General features: G+C 40.0%; 1 protein-coding gene across 6 annotated transcripts in view; it reads left to right on the forward strand.

The window, feature by feature from the left end:
- Window positions 1-18,982, forward strand: part of LOC129102751 (AP2-associated protein kinase 1-like) — a 37,171-nt gene extending 18,189 nt beyond the window's left edge. For 3 of the 6 annotated variants that reach the window (XM_054613015.1, XM_054613016.1, XM_054613014.1), the window contains 19 exons: window positions 818-936; window positions 2,363-2,471; window positions 2,653-2,795; window positions 3,441-3,562; window positions 3,904-3,985; window positions 4,386-4,518; window positions 4,647-4,750; window positions 5,078-5,160; window positions 5,321-5,481; window positions 5,922-6,091; window positions 6,580-6,945; window positions 7,318-7,463; window positions 7,555-7,751; window positions 7,847-7,936; window positions 9,093-9,188; window positions 9,582-9,689; window positions 9,884-10,054; window positions 11,557-11,667; window positions 17,017-18,982. In XM_054613015.1, the coding sequence (XP_054468990.1) occupies window positions 818-936; window positions 2,363-2,471; window positions 2,653-2,795; window positions 3,441-3,562; window positions 3,904-3,985; window positions 4,386-4,518; window positions 4,647-4,750; window positions 5,078-5,160; window positions 5,321-5,481; window positions 5,922-6,091; window positions 6,580-6,945; window positions 7,318-7,463; window positions 7,555-7,751; window positions 7,847-7,936; window positions 9,093-9,188; window positions 9,582-9,689; window positions 9,884-10,054; window positions 11,557-11,667; window positions 17,017-17,729 (3,224 nt within the window). In that variant the 3' untranslated portion in view covers window positions 17,730-18,982. The remainder of the gene's footprint in view (window positions 1-817; window positions 937-2,362; window positions 2,472-2,652; window positions 2,796-3,440; window positions 3,563-3,903; window positions 3,986-4,385; window positions 4,519-4,646; window positions 4,751-5,077; window positions 5,161-5,320; window positions 5,482-5,921; window positions 6,092-6,579; window positions 6,946-7,317; window positions 7,464-7,554; window positions 7,752-7,846; window positions 7,937-9,092; window positions 9,189-9,581; window positions 9,690-9,883; window positions 10,055-11,556; window positions 11,668-17,016) is intronic. The other 3 variants (XM_054613017.1, XM_054613018.1, XM_054613020.1) reach the window with 3 other exon arrangements.
- The last annotated feature ends 1,089 nt before the right edge of the window (window positions 18,983-20,071 follow it).

Below are 20,071 nucleotides of genomic sequence, written 5' to 3' on the forward strand. Positions count from 1 at the left end.
TGAATTGGAGGCCTGTACTTGACTAAACAAAGTCATTCTTATCATCATTTTAAACTTGGGAGAAAAAACATTTTTGTTATTTTTACATTTCTATTTGTAGTGTTTTAAATAAGTAAAATAGTGGCTTTTAACATCATGTGTGCCAAGAGCATCTAGCACAGTATAAACATCGAATAAGACAGTAATGCAGTGATGTACTTGCCTCTTGACATTCCTTAACTCTATTCTCTTTTGATTGAACATAAGCTACTAATCCTATTTTAGTTTACGGTATTATTAGTATTGATGCGAACCCTCGGCGTCAATCTGCACTCATGTTCACGGGTATCTCCTGCAGATTTATAGTGCTACTGTGCCACACAAAAGCTTTTCTCCCATGCCAGGTTGAGGATGCAGCATAAGCCGCGACATGTGCCTGAAAGTGATGACTGGCACAACCAAACTCTGCAGAGTGAATTTGTGGTCTGAGCTATACCAGATGGTTTGGCCTCGATGTAGGCCTCTACGTAAAACCCTGCAGCAATGACATGACTAATACATAACGCTATAAGGCTGCACCATTTGTTCCTGATTGTCCGTATTGACGTGAGGCTACATGGACTCAGATTGCAAAGGCTGTGGCAGTAATTGGGTGTAAAAATGAGCATGTCAGCCACGTTTCCAAAAACCTGATGCACTAAGAAGACTGTGAGAATGTTGTGAAGCTTTCATCTTGAAACTGTTGCATTGATTGTAATGTAATAATCTTGTAGTGTGATATTTCATGATCTCTTTTGAGGACTGACGGTTTCATTTGCTCTCTTTCTCAATCCTGCAGGTGGCTTTGCAATCGTGTTCCTTGTGCGAACAAATCAAGGGGTGCGTTGCGCCCTGAAGAGGATGTATGTCAACAATGAGCATGATCTGCAGGTGTGCAAATGCGAGATCCAAATAATGGTGAGTGGCTGCGGTTCAATATTTCTGCTTGTTCTCCCTCTGAGCTCATGTGATTATTCTATGGGACATCACATACTGTACAAAGGCAACTACAAAACAAACGGGAACTCAAATTATGCCTGAAACTTCCCAAATATATTCACTTGTGCAAGTTCTCTATTCCTTCAAGAATGACTAAGAAAAAGTGCTGAGAACACAAACAGCCTGCAGCAGGGTTGTTTGGATGGTTGAACTTTATTTATTCATCTGGTTCTTGGTGCGCTTTGTTTTTGTTTTAATAGTATTGTCTTGCATGTTCCGCCCTCCCCCTGCAAGGTATTGTCGAATGAGTTGAAGGGGTTATTTGTATGAACACCATGTTATCTTTTGAAGAATTCTTTTGAGATTGGTTAAAGTTTTCAAGTTCTTGTTTTTCCACTATGGGATCTTTGCCAAATTCCTGTCCATTTGCTTGGATAACATAACATTGAGCTGAATGTGTCCCTGCTATAAATCTACTGTACATAAGGATCACATGCTGATAAAATGGAAAACTATCCCAGTATTGCCTAACCTGGTAAAAAATACCAGAGCAGAACTTGGATTTATTTAATGTGTAATACACATGTATGTCATGGTAGCTTTTCACACTATGTAGATATTCTATGAGAAGTCTTGAAGAGTTATTCTTGAAGCATTTGTTGTAGCTGGATTCCTACATTCAGTGAGTTCACACAAAGGCTTTTTCTTCTACGTCTGAAGCACCGCTCAGGAAGGAAGGAAGGAAGCAATGAATGGTTATTTTAAAAAAATGGCTGTTTGGATAAACATGCAACATAATCACATGCAGTACATTCTAACAACTAAGGTCCTAGTTTCGCTTCTGAAACCTTCACTTAGAGGCACTAAAATGTGGTTTAAAGACTATCACTGGTGTGTCATTTGTCTTCATCAGATGACATGTTTTCTTTACCTCTCCTATTCATTCTCTCCCACTCTCACTCACTCGCTCTCTTACACACACACACACACACACACACACACACACACACACACACACACACACACACACACACACAGACACAGACACATTGACAGACAGACAGACAGACAGACAGACAATGCTTCACCTCAGTACTTGACATTTTTTCATTACCTAATAGGCTCCTGATTTTTCTATTCCAGCTCCCTCTGCAGGTTATGGCCTCAAACTGCATCACTAAACAATAACCAAATAGATTATATGTATGGTATAAACTATGTTGCAAATCATTTTGTCTCTTCTGTGGCATCCTTGCAGAATGACAAATGCAAAGTAGAAAATCATGTCATAATGAAAAGCTTCCATTCACCTGCAACAGCTTTGCAGAAGTCGTGCTTTTCGGTTCACACTTTATGAACAGCGTTTTGTTAACACTCTTGAATGTGTGTGTTTGTGTTCTTATAGAAAGACCTTGTCGGTCACAAGAACATTGTTGGTTACCTGGATTCCAGTATTACGGCTATGGGATCGAGGGATGTATGGGAGGTCCTCATACTTATGGACTACTGCAAGGGTGAGTGCTGAAAGGGAAATGTGCTTCAATTCCTCATGGAGTTTGGGTAGCAGTTTCACAAATATTTGAACAATAACAGTGTTTGAAAAGAATAACACACACAAGTTAAGGTTTGTTCATAAACCAGTGACGCTGTGTCCCTGTTGTTCGTGGCGCTGTATTCATGGATATTGTGTTGCAGGGGGTCAGGTGGTCAATTTGATGAATCAGAGGCTGCAGACCGGCTTCACTGAGGCTGAGGCGCTGCAGATCTTCTGTGACACCTGCGATGCTGTTTCTCGCCTGCACCAGCGCAAGACACCCATCATCCACAGAGACCTTAAGGTGACACATTTTGCCATTGTTCTCCTGTGAAACGCTCTGCTCTGCAGTGTGTAGGACGGGACAGGCAGCCCATTCTGTGTTAACTCAGGGGCAACACCCTATGTGCGTCGCCATGCTGCGTGTTCAAAGACACATGATTGATATGTTTGTGTGAGTTGAAGCTGTGATTTATTATGGAGCGCTCTAATAGGGGGGGAGAGGAGATTGTCAGTTGTCAAAATACCTTTCCATTTCTGCAGAACGCAGTCAACTGCAGTGTGGTTGTCGCATTCATTTTTAGTTTCTGTCACTCAGTCGGTTTAAGTCATACGGAAACACCACTTTTTATTGCAGGGCAGATTTCTTGATTTACATTTAAAAATAAAATAAAAGTTAAAGGGTCTGTGTTAAAGTGTTTTGAAGCATTATGAAAGGAAAATGCCAATTTTGACTCTGACTATAAACCTAAAGTCTTAAAGGGGGCTCACCCTTTGTGTTCATCATTATCTCCAGTGTACGTGTTGCAGGAGGCAGGAAACACCTGTGTTTGATTTGGCAGACCAGATCAATTACTGCACCGCCTCCTTACAGGGTCCTTTTGAAGTGTATAACATCCATGTTGCTCTACGTGACTGTGTGTGGGTCTCATCTCTTGTATATCTTAAGGTGGAGAACATCCTCCTGCATGACAAGGGTCATTATGTGCTGTGTGACTTTGGCAGCGCCACTGACAAGTTCCAGAGCCCGCAGACCGAAGGAGTGGCCATCGTGGAGGAAGAGATCAAGAAGTTTGTGCCTCTTTTTGTCTTCTTTGGCAATATTTGCAGCTCTCATTCATTAGCAATCCTTTAAGTTATGGCTGCACATAAACTGTGCAGAATTTTTGGGCATTTTATGCACTAATTTAATCTTTCGCCTCATCCTATAAATAGACTGCAGGGCTGAACACAGCGCTGTTAGGCTTTGTTTGGTGCAAAATGAAATTGCAATGTATAAAATCGCGACTTTCATTAGCATTTACGTGCATCTATGAGCACAAAATACTGTGTAGTCCACATTAAAAACTGTCGGTTATCTGACTAATTTTGTCCAGTTTTATTCTTATCAACTTATTCCTGTTTCCCTTCAGGTACACCACTTTATCATATCGTGCTCCTGAGATGGTGAACCTCTACAATAACAAGATCATCACCACAAAAGCAGATATCTGGGTGAGTGAGGAGGACAGACTACTCTGATATTTTGTAAAACAACATAGCCTCCATTGATGTAAACTATGATTACCATTGCTTTTGGTCTACCTTGTGAACTTAGTACCTATGACTCATGGTTACAGTATGTTTTACAGTAGAACTAATGACCCATGACTCATTTTAAAACTGTTCATTTGTTAGTTAGCAAATGTATACATTTGAGTGATTGTTTGTTCTTAAAAGGGAAGTTTAAAAGTTGCTTATTAAATACATAGTTTTCAGCATTATATACGTGGGTATTTAGGGAGGAAAAGATATTTGCTGTGTGACTTACTGTGTGTTGTTGATATTGTTTATCAACCCTCTCCTCCTGTGTTTGTTTGTCGTGACGGGGCCTGCATGTGATTGTCTTCTCCAGGCGCTGGGCTGTTTGCTCTACAAAGTGTGCTTCTTCACTCTGCCCTTTGGTGAAAGCCAGGTGGCCATCTGTGATGGCAGCTTCACCATTCCAGACAACTCCCGCTACTCTTATGATCTTCACTGCCTCATTCGTTAGTCCTTCTTAAACATTAATTCATGTTTTAACAAAGGCATGCACCTGTGTGTGAATACTTACTGACTTTTGTAACTCTGCACTTTCTGAGTCACACTGTCTTGTTTCTTCTTGGTGTTTTTTCAGGGTACATGCTGGAGCCAGACCCAGACAAAAGGCCAGATATCTACCAGGTGTCCCACTTCGCTTTTAAACTAGCTCAGCGGACCTGTCCTGTCCAGAACGTGAAGGTCAGTGTTTCTCAGCACCAGCGTCAGCTGAAATATTTGGAAATGCTAGGCTTTCTCTCATTGGGAATTGATTTTCTTGTTGTATCAGTGGAATCTGTTTTGGGCTGATTGCCTGACCAACCAGTTGTCACAATGTGGGAGGAAAATCTGCTCTTCATCAATTTTCAAACAGTGAAAAATGCTTGTTAGCACTAATGATATTCTTTATTATAGCCAAGAAGAATAAGGAAGTTTTCAAAGGGTTTCTGTAACTATCGTCATTCATAATGCTGACTTATGGAAATTCAATTTCTTTAAAAGATTGAGCATTTTCTTTCCATAATCCAGAATTCTCCAATTCCTTCCAAACTTCCTGAGCCAATCAAAGCGAGTGAGGCTGCAGCAGCAAAGAAGAACCAGGCTAAACCCAGGCAAGCATGACCTGCTTACATGGTGTAATCATTAAAGCTGTTGTAACACGACATTTTGTGGAAGTAATTAGACACATTCAGTCTTGATACTCATTAAATAATTATGTTAACACTACTGCCATGATTACCAAGAAAGCCAACATGCTCCCTTTGTTGTCAGACTGACTGATCCAATTCCCACCACTGAAACCTCCATCACCCCTCGCCAGAGGCCCAAAGCAGCCCATACCCAGGCCGCGGCTGGCATCCTACCCATTCAGCCTGCTGCTCTCACCCCTCGCAAGCGAGCTAATCTCCCAGGTGGTGTTGCTCAGCCTGTGGGTACGTACAGCACTCCGTCCTTATTCTCATATCCGTCGTAGGGAAAGGATACTGAGATCTTGATTATAGATGTGCATAGAGACAAGAATCCCTCTAATCTTTTGTGCACTCATTTAGTACCGCAATCCTCAACAGGAACAGATCAAGTATGCAGGTTAAGACTTCTGCAAATTAAAGCAATCTAACCACAGGCCCACAGTGATTATTTAATGAATTTCTACACACTCTGACACTCTGCTTCAGTTGATATCAGTTGCTGTACCTGTTACAAATCCCTTTAATGTCTTTTATCAGCATTAAACAGATTGAAATGCTCCGATAAACCTGTAAATGATGCTTGATTTATACATTGTTGATCATCTGTATAAGTATTATGATGAAAATGTTTCCATGCGTTTCCTGAGTAATTTGTAGTCTTTGCTCTTTTTAACGTCCCACAGGAGTCAGCCTAAACCTCTCTCAGCCGGCTGCAGCTCTGCAGTCACAGAAGGCACAGACTTCAGTTCTGCCACTCGTCCAGCCACAAAACAATTCAAGTCAGGCTGTGGCTCCACAGAAGCAGGTACATACTGAGCAATTACACCGAACAGACAGAGGAGCTTTTTTACAGGTGCAAATTAATACAAAACTCTAAAAACTTATTTTTGTATGAAAATGTGCACAAAAAAAATGAAAGCATAATGCATGTTTGGATGTTTGTTTATTCAATTAGTAGATTGATAGAAAAGTAAATGCAGCAGTTTTGATTAATGTTAAGTCCTTCATCAAGTTAAATTGTGTGGTTCCAGTTTGGTAAATAAGAGGATTTGATGCCTTGCTCCATCTCAAATAATTGTAAATTTAATCTTTTGGGAGTTTTGGACTAATGGTCGGTTAAAACAAGAAATATCAAACATAATCTTGGGCTCTTGCGAATTGTGATGTATTACAGTCTAAATCACGAAACCAATTAATTGTAAGCATTAATGGAGAATGAAAATAACGATATGTATAAGTCCTACACAAATATAAATTCACAGCTGCTCACAGGACCTGGACCTAATTTAGTTAAGATGTTTTATAACTTAATGAGTGACGACCAATTCTGTCATAAATCAGGTGCAGCCAGCCGCAGTTACAGGAGCAGAGACTACAACAGCGGCAGCAGTCGTGTCACCAGTGACCAAGGCTGACGTCCCACAGCAAGCACAGCCAGTAGTCCAGCAGCAGACAACACCTTCCCCTGTGGTGAGCACCACCTCCCAGCAGGCAGCTCAGGCCCCATCCAGCCCAGCTCCACCTCAACGCCCAGCTCGGCGCAAGCAGGCTCAGCAGCCGGCGGCTCAGCAGCCGGCGGCTCAGCCTTCACCCAGCAAACCGGCCTCTGGTCAGATCCCTGCATCTCAGCAGCAGCAGATAAGTCAGCCATCAGCGGCCCAGGCTCAGCCCGCCTCCTCTGAGATCAGCCAAAAAGCTGCTGAGACGGTAAGTGGCCTTCTGTTCACCATCCAGCTTCAAACAGTGCTGAACATCCTTTTATTTGACAGTAATGGTTTAACTGGCATGGCCTGGTGTTTTCTTCAGCCACCTATCCATCTTTTGTTTACAGTGTTCCTTAAGTATAAATATATTGTAATAATATTTAATACCCCTGTTGGTTACATTCCAAATAATTAAGCTCCTTTTCTGCTACTGTGGTCTGAAATTAAAAGTAATGACATGGCATTTGGACACATTTGTGTCTAAGATTTAAACACGTTTGGCTGTGAGCCTTTCTGTGACTTGTGATGAGGACCTCTGTGGACTTTGTCCTGATCTCCTGTGTTTTGCTTTCCCTCCATGCCCCTTTGGAATCAGACTCCACCTGCTTCTCCAAAGACAACTGAAGAGCGAGGCCACCAACGCACACCGAGTGACGCCGCAGCGAGCAGCGTTGCTGGAGTCCCAGTGAGCGACTCCCTACTGCAGCCTGAAGGAGCTGACGGAGACGCTGCCCTCAACCAGTGAGTTTCACGTGTACTAGAATAAACCTGAGGAATTTCAAGGCTCCTCTTTGTTTTATTTTTGATATTTTTTGCTTATTTGTACCCGTAGATCACTTCCATCTCAACCGAGCACCGCCCAGCTTGTTGAGCTCGGTGTCGGTGATGCAGATCAGAACCAAAACAAAGATGGACCTGCTGTTCTTGCGTCCGCCGATCCCACTCAACCCACATGGAACCCTTTTGACGATGACAACTTTTCCATCCTCACTGCAGACGAATTCAAAACCGAGGACAAAAAGCCGACTGGTACCATTATGAGTACTACCGTGTATACTACTATGATTATGTGTAGTATTTGTAATATGTTGTAAACTGTGAATTTCCTTTTTTTTTTTTTACAGACTTACCTTCAGAAATTGAGCCGTCATCCTCAGAGGAGTTGATACCAGGCCTGCAGGCCTCATCTGTGGATAATACACTCCAAGAAACTGGTATGTCACATAGTTTCCCTGTAGATGGTTTGAAAAATCACTCTTCTTTTCTTGCTTCTGCACGGATCTGAACCATGAAACTCCACAGTCCCTTTAGTGGCATCATTACAAACTCACGCTGTTTCTACAAACATTTTTCAGACAAACTGAATTTTGAGATATTTCATAAAAAGCAAATACTGTATGTGTGACTGCTACATTTTGCTTCTTATGTAATGGTTCTGCCTCAAAAAAATGTATCTTTGGACTTCACTATTTAAGTTTTATACCATAAGTGTGATAAGCTTGAAACACTTAATGAAAGCAGGTTACCAGGGTTTACAACAAACAAATAAACAGGAATTTTATCTTGTTAAACTGTGTACATTTTTTGGGGTTTAACTTTAAACCAATTTCCTTGTTTCAAATCTTGGGTGGACGGGGGGGGATATGACCCCGATGTCCTCAACAGAACTGAGCGCTTGTTACGACAATTCTTTGGTGCGGTAGCTCAGACTGAGACTTACCGTAAAGATATCTTGATAAGTTCAATACTCACCACATAATGCATTTTACTATTTAAGTCTGAAGGAATATAATGTAATGTTAATGCACCTGATCCATTAATCTGATTGCTTTAAGAGCAAGCTGCCAAATGTGCTTCACGTAAATAAAATAAAAGGGTTTGGCTAGAATGAAATAAATGCAACACTTAAATGACATCACTATAGCGATGTTAATGTAAAGAGTTCTGATTGTAATGCTGCTGTACTAAAAGTTCAATAATTGATTTGCTCATATACTGCTTTAGGTAGCAATGTTGCTTAGAGTCTTACACACGCTAAAATATTTAAGAGTGAGTTCGTAAAGTTTCATTTGGTCTGTATGAGAGATAAAAATGCACTCAAAAAATTGCTATGTTTATGTAGACATGTGCATTAGTTGGAAAACTGGATTTAAGGGACCCATAGTTTTTCTTTTTAATACCAGCTACAGATGACAAAGACAGGCCTGGTATTAATAGTTATAATTGGCCTAAAATATGAATTACTTGAGACAAGTTTGAACCCTCTGCAAAAAGTAACCTGCTTCTTCCCATACTGCATTTTTAGACTCATTGTTGGGCTTCGTAATGGATTATAAATCTTTGCTGTAAAACACTGCTTCTGTTTCCTAGTTGAAAGACCATCAACCATCCTTGATGTGGATTCTGGAGCCTCACTTTTGGTTGTCCCCGATCCTTTTGGTATCCTCGACCTGTCGGATGCACCTGGTAAATATCTCTCTCCGTGGATCCGTATATTGCACAAATAAGCCCTCTGTATGGTCATAATAAATACAAAAAACATGTTATTGGGAAATCTATTTCCTTAATGTTTGAAAATCGTATGACTAGTAAAATGAATAAATAATAAAAATGAATAATGACATGAATAAATAATGCTATTACATGGGTACATCAGGTACATGATCGACAGACAGTCTGGCTCCAACCCAGATACAGGTCTTTGAACAAACTCGTTTAGCTCGTAGTCATCTGTCTCGTCACTATACTAGCAGTATTTCACTTTGAGCCTTCTACATTTTTGCATCAGCTGATATTGTTATTGCACTTTGCTCAAGCTCGTCTCCTTTATCGTGTCTTAATTCTTCATTGGCCCTTCAGAGAAGCTGATTGAAGGACTCAAATCTCCAGACACATCTTCACTCATGCTTCCCGACCTCTTGTCGTTGTCCGATCCCTTCGGTGGCTCCTTGGAGGATTCTGCAAAAGGTGTGTGTGCGCGCCGTTGCAAGCAGGCATGTTCTTTTGTTTCTAAGAGCTGAAAAGGTCTTCAAGTCTTACATCTATGTAACTAGCAGCAGTGACGTAAGTCAGACGGTTAGTGCACGGTTTCTTAGAATCACTATTGAACTCAACTTTCCCCATTTTTCTGTCCGTCTTTTGCTTCTCCTGTCCGGCCGTAGACCCTCTCACCACAGACGACTCTCTCCTGGGCTGCTCTCTGATCTCTGCTCCGTCCGCCCCTCCAGCAGCGAGCAGTGCCACCTCCTCTGTCTCTTCTGCTCCCACCTCTGCTGCCTCCGCTTTAGATGATTTCAGTCTGTTGTCTGGAGACTGTGCACAGCCTGTAGCAGGTAAGCTGTAAGAATCGAAAGACTCCTTTTAATGTAGGATGTGTTCACCCGACGTAGCTTTTGAAAGGTCCTTTGAAAACGTTCTGAAACCTAGGTCACCTCTATATCCAGATCTTCTTAACTTAATGGGGTGTCTCAGGTGCACGAATCTAAAGAGGTCCTGGCATGCAAAGCTATATAGCTCCTTCAGATTTTGGAGGCTATTAAGGGAGGTTTTCTCAAAGATATCCAAATGAATATTCAGACATCGCGCCTGCCATATTTGGAATAAAACCTGGTACGTGGGCCACCCAGCTGATCAGTAAGTGGGGCTCCTCGGGCCCAAAGGACTCGGCCACCGATAGCAAGCTACGGGTCTAAGGGCAGAAAAGGAAAGCTAATTTGCTGTTGCTGTTCAAGCTCTGTAGCTCGTGTGACAGCAGGATGCTGTCTGGCTCAGTGAGACCGTCTCCTCTGCCTGTTACATAACGCTGCAACACAGCTTTATGCAAATATTGCATTGTTCTGTATAGAAACAAATTCCTAATCTATAGATAGATAGCGAACAATATTCCGCTATATAAATGCAAAGATAGGAGGCGCCATGTTGAAACCAAATAATATAGAATACGAATTTCTCCCTTCTGGTTTCTTTTTTTCCTTTACTTTTTTTTTTTAAATCAGAACAAAGGAAAATTGTTTTATAGAGCTGAATTCATGCTTTGACAGGCAAAACAAATGCTATTTAATTTCAGTTGGACTTAAAGCTATTGTCACCACTAGAGGGCAGAAAAACTCCAAAACAAACTTCATAAACTACATCAACATTCAAACTCCTTCTGCTGTTGATGTTAACATTGTTAACATTGTTATAAGAATACTTAATTATTTTGTGCAGCAAGCGGACATTTTGAAACAGCAGAAGGTTTGTCATCATCTTAACAACTCTTGAGAGACAGTTAATACATAACCTCATACATTTTAATCATTAAAAGCTTGTAAATATAATTCTAAACTTCATCCATTCACTATAATGTTTTTTTGGGGGGTTTTTTTTTAAATAGCAGAGTGCTTCTTTTTAATGGGATAATTACAACGTGTGTCTCACATTGAGAGCTCCACAGCTGTGGTTCAGTTATAGGTTCTTGGCTGGTGAACGAAGTCATTCGACTGTTGTTGACAGCGCCAACTCTGAATCACAGCCTGACTGTGTGCACCAGCTGCATGATCCTAATTACTGCTGATCTCTCCTCATAATAACTCATCAAACAGGCTTTGTAACACTGGAGAGCTTCCGATATGGTTTTGCATTCACTGCTGATTTAATGAAAATGTTTATCACGGTGATTAAGGTATTGAGTCTTATTGTTGTTGGCCTGAACTATTTGTGGATGAAGCATCTACTCTGCAATGCTCTAGTAAAATGAATCATCTTTTTAATTAGCTACAATGCTCCTTTTCCCCCCAAAACTACTGGCACAATTATGCTTTCTTTCAACAACCCACCTTTCTTTTATCCTCAGCAGACTCGTCTCTCCTGATCTCAGACTTTGAGCCCCAGCAGGCCACCGTAGAGGCCGGCACAGAGGACGAGTTTGATCCGATCCCCGTCACAGGCCGAAAGAACTCCCAAGGTAAGTCTTTACATTCTTCACCCGGAGGCACAGGTGGGTCACGTTGGTCTTCAGGATGAAAGACACAGTGATTGGCTCTTTTTTGGGGGTTTCCCCTCAGTTGCATGCTGATTTGTTAAATAATTAATGAAGTAGTAAAACCTATTAATAACAGGATGAGGTGCCTGCACAATGTTTGCATACTAAAACCAGTAGAAGTAAATGGGTAAATTCTGCCCTCTCCCTTTCTCTCTCTCTTCTCTCTCTCTCTCTCTCTCTTTCTCAACCTCTCTCCCCCTCCTTGACTGCTCTGTGTGCTTATCGTGACTCCCGCTCCTCTGCTTCTCCCCCTCCCTCTGTTTGCCTGTATTCGTCTCGTCCCCCTGCCTCCCCCTTGTCTCTCCGGCCAGTTTCAGGAGGCCACTCGCGCAGTAACAGTGGCGGCTCTGAGTCCAGCCTGCCCAGCTTGGCCCGCTCCATGCTGCTGGTGGACCAGCTCATCGACTTGTAGGCGGCCCCCCTCCCCCTCCCCTCCCCCCACTGTAGAAGCTGTAACACTGGATTATAGACTGGCATAGCATAACAGCAATCAACACTGTTGTCATAGCTAGCTTCCTGCAACCCCCCCCCAGCTGTCATCTCCATTCTAGTTCCTACAGTAGAAACGTCCTTCGCCGCTCAGTGCTCCTTCATACCTGTCCTCTCCGCTGTATCTACTGCATCATCTGGCTTCTCTTCACCTCTCACCTCTCACCCTCTCACTCACATTTTCCTCTTTGTTGTAGTTTCATGTATCGTCCATTGGGTTTATAAAGTGGCCAGTACACTAACATCATCCTCTCCAAACACTAACCATTACATCTCTCTGTCAATCAGGATGTATTATTACCATCCAGTTTGTTTGAGCAATATTGCATTATGTCTAATAGCAAACAATAGAAGATCATTGTTGTAATGTGCAATAGGCATAGTTATAAGTGGTTGTAGTTATTATCGTGCACAAGTGAAATTGTTGTTGTTTGCCTTTTTTAAAATTCTCCTCCCCAGATTTATTTGCACATTTTAAAGTAGGAACCATGCAAAGCTGAACGACCATTTGTTGAAATACGGTCGGTTTATTTCTTCTATAAAAGGGAAACTTAGTCATGCAGCCTGATTTGCACAGTAGCATAAATGTTACCTCTGTCTTTGGATGGAATATCTCTAACAATTCAAAGCTCCATAGATTAGACAGAAAAATTCCAACCTGGAAAAGAAAATGGCCATAAACACCACACTGAGTTATTGTGATAAACAGTGAAGTGCCATAAAATAATCAGTGAATAAACTGCTGACTGGTGGAGAAAGTATATCAGCGTAACTCTAAATATAACTAAGAACATAAATGAATAATTTCCAACAGACAAACTGAGCTTTTTAAATGAGGACCCGTTCTTATTTACTGTTATTTTGATCTTGTTTTTTTTAATTTAATGACAAATCAGGGTCATTGAACAGTGTTTAGCAGTGTGCCATATCAATAGAAAAATGCATGAAATCTTGACAAGAATTTAAATAATAAGCAGTAATATGAAATAGTAGATATGCAGTAGTTTTTATCTAGAGCAAGATCATTCATGACTATTCAGGTACATTTTTGGCACCAACAGAAACCGTCTAATACGGCATTTTAAAAATAATTTTCACTCACTCGCACTTTTTGTTTTAAATATCAACACAAGCATTCATTCTGCATTGTGCAATCCTTCCTACATTCCTGCCATTTGTTCACTCCTAATTTATGTAAATAGATATCTGCGACCCTGCGGGCTCTTATCCAGACCATAGAATTGGTTATTCTTCCCGTGTAAATATTAAGTCATTGTCATGAAGCTTTACTTGTGGAAAACATATTGCTTTACTTGTGAAATCTCTCATTCATATATATATATATATATATATATATATATATATATATATATTTATATATATATATATATATATATATATATTTATATATATATATATATATATATATATATTTATATATATATATATATATATATATATATATATATTTATATATATATATATATATATGACATTGTTTTCCTGTTAATAAATGTTAATATGAATAGAGTGTTAGAGAATGAATGTAAAAAATAAATATTAGTCTATAATAAAAAATATCTACGATTCTGACACCATAATCACTGAATAATATTGAAGAATATTCTATATAAATATTACATTCCTCTTTGTGGAATTGTGTGGTGAGAAAGTTTTTGTTTTTTTTCTTGGTTATATCTATTCAACTATTGTCAGTAAATTAAAATCCTAGTGTTTGTTCAACCTGGAAATTAGGCTGAATCCCATGTCTTATTCCACCTCCTCTACCTTTGTGTAAAGAAAGTGAGCCTGTGTTTTGTTTGTGTACACGGACAGATGAAGGATTATATTTTTATTCAAAAAACTCTGGAAAGTGGGAGCTTGACCTCGAATCTTAGTCCTGTTTCATTTCATCGCTAAACTAGATCTTTTTCTGAAACTTGTACTTTGTAAAGATTTGTTTTGCTTTACCTGCTTTAGTGATCACAGAGTTCATATCGAAAAGCATGGCAGTGTTGTTGAATGTTCTGTTCATGTGTGTTGGTACACAGTGTTATGATAAGTATGTATGTAAGTGTGTGTGGAGTCAGAATTGTTGGATGTGTTTTCCAGTAGCCTACTTGTGTTGTTGTTTGCTGCAAACATGGTGACGGTTGCGTTGTCATTAAAATTTTATTCTGAAAGCACAGCGCCCCCTAAATTCTCTCAGGAAGTCAGGGCTGCAGCTGAGAGTTGGATATGTTTTGGCCGACTGCTCCCCAGTCTCATTTTCCTCTGGAAGTCTGCGCTCCATATTAAAGTTTAGACAATTTGTCTGATAGGTAAATGTGTGAGGGGCTCTGTGAAGTGTGAAAAGGTTGAGTCTGGAGATGCAACACTCAGCATTACGTCAGCTGGGCAGGGTTTGAGAAAGATCAGCTCCAATCAGCAATAAAAATGTTTCTGTAGGATCAAACAAAATGATTTGGCATGCATGATAAAAGGGAAGACTGCCATCACGTTTTTTTTCTCATCCAAGATAGTGATTGTTTTTGTGAGATCTACTTAAAGTCTCTTCTGGAGGTGGGGGCTAAGATACATTTGGTTATTTGGTATTTTAGCATTACAATAAATGTTGTGCTTTAATTAATAATAATGTTAATGGCTTTCAACTTCCTAGTTGGATATATTCCACTTGCATATGTGTTATATCTAAGCCAATGTAGTTACCTTGTGAATGACTGAAGTCCTGCAGTACCAGATAAATCACCCCAAAACTATGATGTGACTAAGATGGTGCCAAAATTATGGAGTACATTTGTTGTTCTTTGATGATAAAAGATCACCATAATAAATTTAAACCTCTATGTGTCCGTCCTATTTCAATGTTATCCCTTAACCCTTCAGATTTCAATTTTTGAATGACATCCTCTTTGGAAAAAAAATGTCCAAAACTTAAAGGAGTGTCTGGTTTCAAAGCATCAGTCTCTTAGGTGTACTAACTGTAGGTGCTGCATGTGCCACTGAAGGCTAACATTTGTTTGTATCACCCTCTTTATGATCCTTCCTCTGAACAACTCAAGTAATTTGCAGTCACTGTTTGAACCTATGCAACTCCCGAGCTTTCTCCCCGTAGCCGCCAGCGTGCAGTTGTAATCGTTGAAGCCAAGCAGGAAGTGAGATTAGTCCTCGATGTGAAACAGAAGCCCCTCGTTTTCTCTGTTGTTTTGCCACAAATGAAAGCTGTCGATTATCTGATTCTACTGAGTGTCTTTATGGCCCAAACCCTGCGTCAGAGCTGTGGTATCGTGTGCTCCTTCTATTTTTGTGAGATAATTAAAGAATTATAAAGGGATGGCAAATAAAATACAAATGTGAATGTCAACGTGTTGAGTATTGATTGTAAGATTTCTTTGTTGTCCAGGATATTGGTTGATGTAACTAAACAAAAGAAGATGATACTTAATGCAAAAATTCACTGGGTTTATAGTTTTTTGTCAGTAAAAGGAACAATTTGTAAGCATTGTAAGTATGTTGCACATTTTGAACAACTTTGCTTCAGACATCGTCTGATCTTTAAACTGTTGTACTCCGCCTTTTACACAGTCTGTTTACAGGTCTCTGGGAGAAGCATACTACTGTATTTGTATGTGAAACAAAACTTTAAAGCCTTTTGTGGCTCCATAGAGCCGCACAGGCTTAAAATTACAAAAAAATCAGCTGAACTGTCAGCAGTTTAAGTTGCATTGTGGGTAATGTAGGCCACAGGTTTTGACAAAGAAGAAGACAATATCTCTGGATCTGCTGCTTCAATTTTTATCCTCTTTTTTTCAAAAGTCTGATGATGTTAAAGGAATGTTATGATAATTTGATCATTCCGATTTTCACAAGACTTGTTTGCAAATATATCTGCATGAAGTACTTTGGGTGAGATGCTAAGGGTTTTAAATTATCTTGTTAATGTTTTGTTCATTTTAAACATAATCTAGTAAGGGAGATTTAATTGTGTGATGCACTAATCAAATGTTTATTCTGCTCATATAGCAGGTTAATTCAACTCAGGTAAGACCTTCATGTCCCATTAAAATGTCAATGTCCATCATTTTTCACTTGGCTAAATTGAGTAGACTCAAGAGTCAGGAATACACCTGTAGCTAAGTGGGTTAGGATTATTTCTGACCCCCAATCAGCCAATATTATCTTATTGCAGATAGTTTGTCTCCAGAGAGCACTGAAAACTTTTCTTTTTAACTATTTAATGTCCCATTCAGTATATATCCAGTTCACAACTCTCTAATAACTAAATTCAAAAGGTATTATTCAAAAATGTTCATCATATGTTCATGTAAAAAATCATTGGAACAAAAATTGAGTAGAGGGCGTGCAATTTTTCACATCATCCATTTGAGCTGGCAGAGACGGGATATGTCATTTAAAGAACATAAAGCATGTGGAACCTTTGACAATTTTTACTTTAATGATTTTAATAAAATCCAACTGGCTTTTCCTTTGACCAGTTTAAGTTATTGGGTTTTGATCCACTTGACAAAAATTGTCAAAATAAACATAAAATAGGACACAACTTTATTGTCCACTAGTGTTAATTTCTCTTTCCAAAATTAGCATGTAACATGTGCATGTAACATATAGAACAGATTAAAAGCACGCATGTGAAGAATTTCTGTAGTTAATATCATAGATGACAAAATTTTTTATTTTAAACAATATGTAAGAGATTCAGAGGTCAGCAAAGCTTTCATGTTTCTTCATATCTGACCTTTCTCCCATCTTCTCCACATGCAGAGCTGCAGAGGGAGCTCAACAGTAACACACTGCCAGCTGCTGAGGCTTCTGTGCAGCTCGCTGAGGAGAATCAAAGGCTGAGGATTGAGCAGAAGACAGCTGCATGTGTCTATAATAAACACATGCTGCTATCAGATGAGAGGAGAATACATCACCATGCAATACCAGCTCCTTCCACTAGCCTCCCGTTTATACCTGTCAACCAAGTATCCCAGTTCCAGGCCCCAAACAGATCAGTCAGCTCTGATGTCTTCCAGCTGGCCCCTTTTAAAACGCCAGGAAAAGAAAGCAGGACGGCACTCCGCAGCTCCTCCTCTTCTGCATGTCCAAAACCTGCTGAGACCTCCAATGTTTTCCTCACGGCACCGTTTGGAAAGAAGCAGGAAACCACCAAAGATGATCCTGCTTACACTCACATATTTAAGTCTGGTACACAGCAGATTCAAACCAGCAAACAGTGTCGCCAGGTCCCGGGACCATCTCATCCCGGTCCTCAGTCTCTCGGTATTCGGGCCCCTCCTCTGCACACGGAGGCCCCTCTGCTCCAGCAGCCGGTGGCGGTGCACCGGGTCGTCTCCAGGATCGGTCAGCAGGCCGCCGTGGGCTCGGTAGCGGTTGGGCCTCTGCACTCCTGGACCATCGGGGGGAGACCTCTGGACGACCCGTTCACCGGTGCACCTTTCCATCCAAGATGCTCTCAGGGGAAACCTTGATCATATAATCATCTCTGAAAATATGCCAAGTCGGAGGTTTTTTCTGTTGTGAGCCAAAGTAGATTTCAGTCGCAGTATTACTCAAATTTCTAATGTAGTTTAACTCTTGTCATTATTACTGCAGTATTAAAACGAGTAAATAATCCTTTTACTGATTATATACTTGTTTAAAATGAATGTTCTACCTCAGTCATGTGATTTGCTTTCAGTCTGAGCACAACAGTGCATCATTTAGCACTTAAACATTGTGAAGTTGGACTGAGAAGTTTCTAAGATGACCATGAAGGATTTGTCTGGGACTAGATTTTAAACTGAATTTAGGATATCAAAAAGGGGTTTTGTTAAAAGGTCAAATCCATAATTTTGACCAGGTAGTAAAAATAATAGTGTGTTTCATAATTACTATTGGTGTTTTACTTTGACCTTTAGACTTAGACCCATCAGTTTGGCAGTGATTGCGATTTCTTAACTTTTCTAGTTGTGTACTCTTTTGTTTACACGTATATAACGGATTGTGCCTTGAATACCAGTTGGATTGTTTTTTACTAAAATGGCTGAAGGCGTTCGGTCAGTATTCAGCATAAGTTCTGCAAAACATACCAAACATTCTGCTGCGAGCCAAAGTAATCATTGGATATCAAATGTGATCGTGTGAAACGTTTTTCACACAGTTGAAGGACAAAACATATTCATGCAGTATTTACTTTCATATTTACGAGGGAAAGCACTGAAACTCTGAAGAGATTTTAAGAAAACACAGACTACACAAAATCCCAAATGGCTGGTCACTCGAGAGCTGTACTGGAACCAGTATGATGTTGGAAGGATCTCAATTTAAGTGCTTAATTGAATAATTGTTTGCAGGCATTTCTTCTAACAAACTGCACCAGTGTTATGGACCTTTTACAATGATTTATTCCCCGCTAATGTTGTTTGTATTTTGTCTTGGTATTTTAAATGAAACATATCATGTCTGTGGTTCTAATGCTGATGTCCTACAGCATAAGAGGACAGGTTAGAAGGGATTCTCAAGAAAGCACCAACATCACCTCCACCAAGTCGACTTTGTAGTAAGTTTCTCTCAAAGTGATAAGATTTAAAATAATGCTTTTAGTTTTGCTTCACACTTTCTCACAGATAAAGACTTTTTGTAAACAACGCTGCCTCGCCATTCTAAGTATTTGTATATTCCTATATTATCTGGCTATTAATACCAGACCATAGAAAGTGTTATTAGTGAAAATTAAACTGATTTTATTAAAGGTTTGTAAACATAATGACATCCTGGTCTTTCTGCTTGTCCCTCATTGCTGCTGTTTAATATTAAGGCATCCAGGGTTTCATGGCTGTACCTGAGATTGGACATGATGACAAATGCCTGTTAGAATTTGAGCCACTTTGTAAGAAGATATCAGCAGGACCTTGTGGAGGCTGAGATGTTGTTTCATGTCTTAAGTGTGTTGATAGACTTGCTGAGGTTTACTTTACGAGGAGGATGAGTCCCCATTCCTCTGTACGCAGCAGGATGTTGTTGCGCCACCGCTACAGTCTTGTCGTTAAATCTGTGGCAGGGAGGACAAAAAGTATTTTTCTTTCCAGACTTTCAAGGAAAGTTTTTAGTTTATCTTCATTTTTATTTCGCCACATTATGCAGATTAAACAAAATGGAAAAAACACTGGTATCCACTAGTCATGAGTTATCTTAATGTCAGATTGAGCCCCCAGTAAACCACTAAAACATGCAAATTACAGTTTAAACCTCTATCTAGCTGAGGAGGAAAAGGGTAAGTTGAGCTTGTGTGAAAGACGAGCTGCTTGTTTTGATTTAACATCAAGGAGCTCTGAAGAGCAAATGGAAAAAGAGGAGAGTGAACCGGGTCGTGAGCTGATTTCATCTGAGTAAACATGTCAGGATGTGTATACGTGAATGGAAATAGATAAATCTGAGGCTTTCCTGTCAATTAGCTCAAGGCTGCTTGTCAGCTGAACTTTTGAAGTCGCTTAACTGTGGAGCTGGAACGAGGTGGGACATCAGGGATTGCCAGTGTTGTGCAGCCAAGGTAGACAAGTGTGCCAAATGTTGTCAAGAAAGATCAAGAAGGAAGGTTGATTTGATCATTCGTACAGTATATTGATATTATTTTGCCTTGTTTTCCTTTTGGATATAAAATGATTTAATATTGTGTTTATGTTTGACAATCAAAAAGACAGACTCTAGCAGGAAACGGGGAAAAAAGGAATAAAAACAGACCAAAAATACTTTTAAGTGGTCCCAAAGGGCTAAACTTTATGCTCAAGTTACCTATGCTTAACAATTTGACGACTGCAGATGGACTTGGTAA

This window comes from Anoplopoma fimbria, chromosome 14 (assembly GCF_027596085.1).
Source record: "Anoplopoma fimbria isolate UVic2021 breed Golden Eagle Sablefish chromosome 14, Afim_UVic_2022, whole genome shotgun sequence".
NCBI classification, from domain to species: domain Eukaryota; kingdom Metazoa; phylum Chordata; class Actinopteri; order Perciformes; family Anoplopomatidae; genus Anoplopoma; species Anoplopoma fimbria.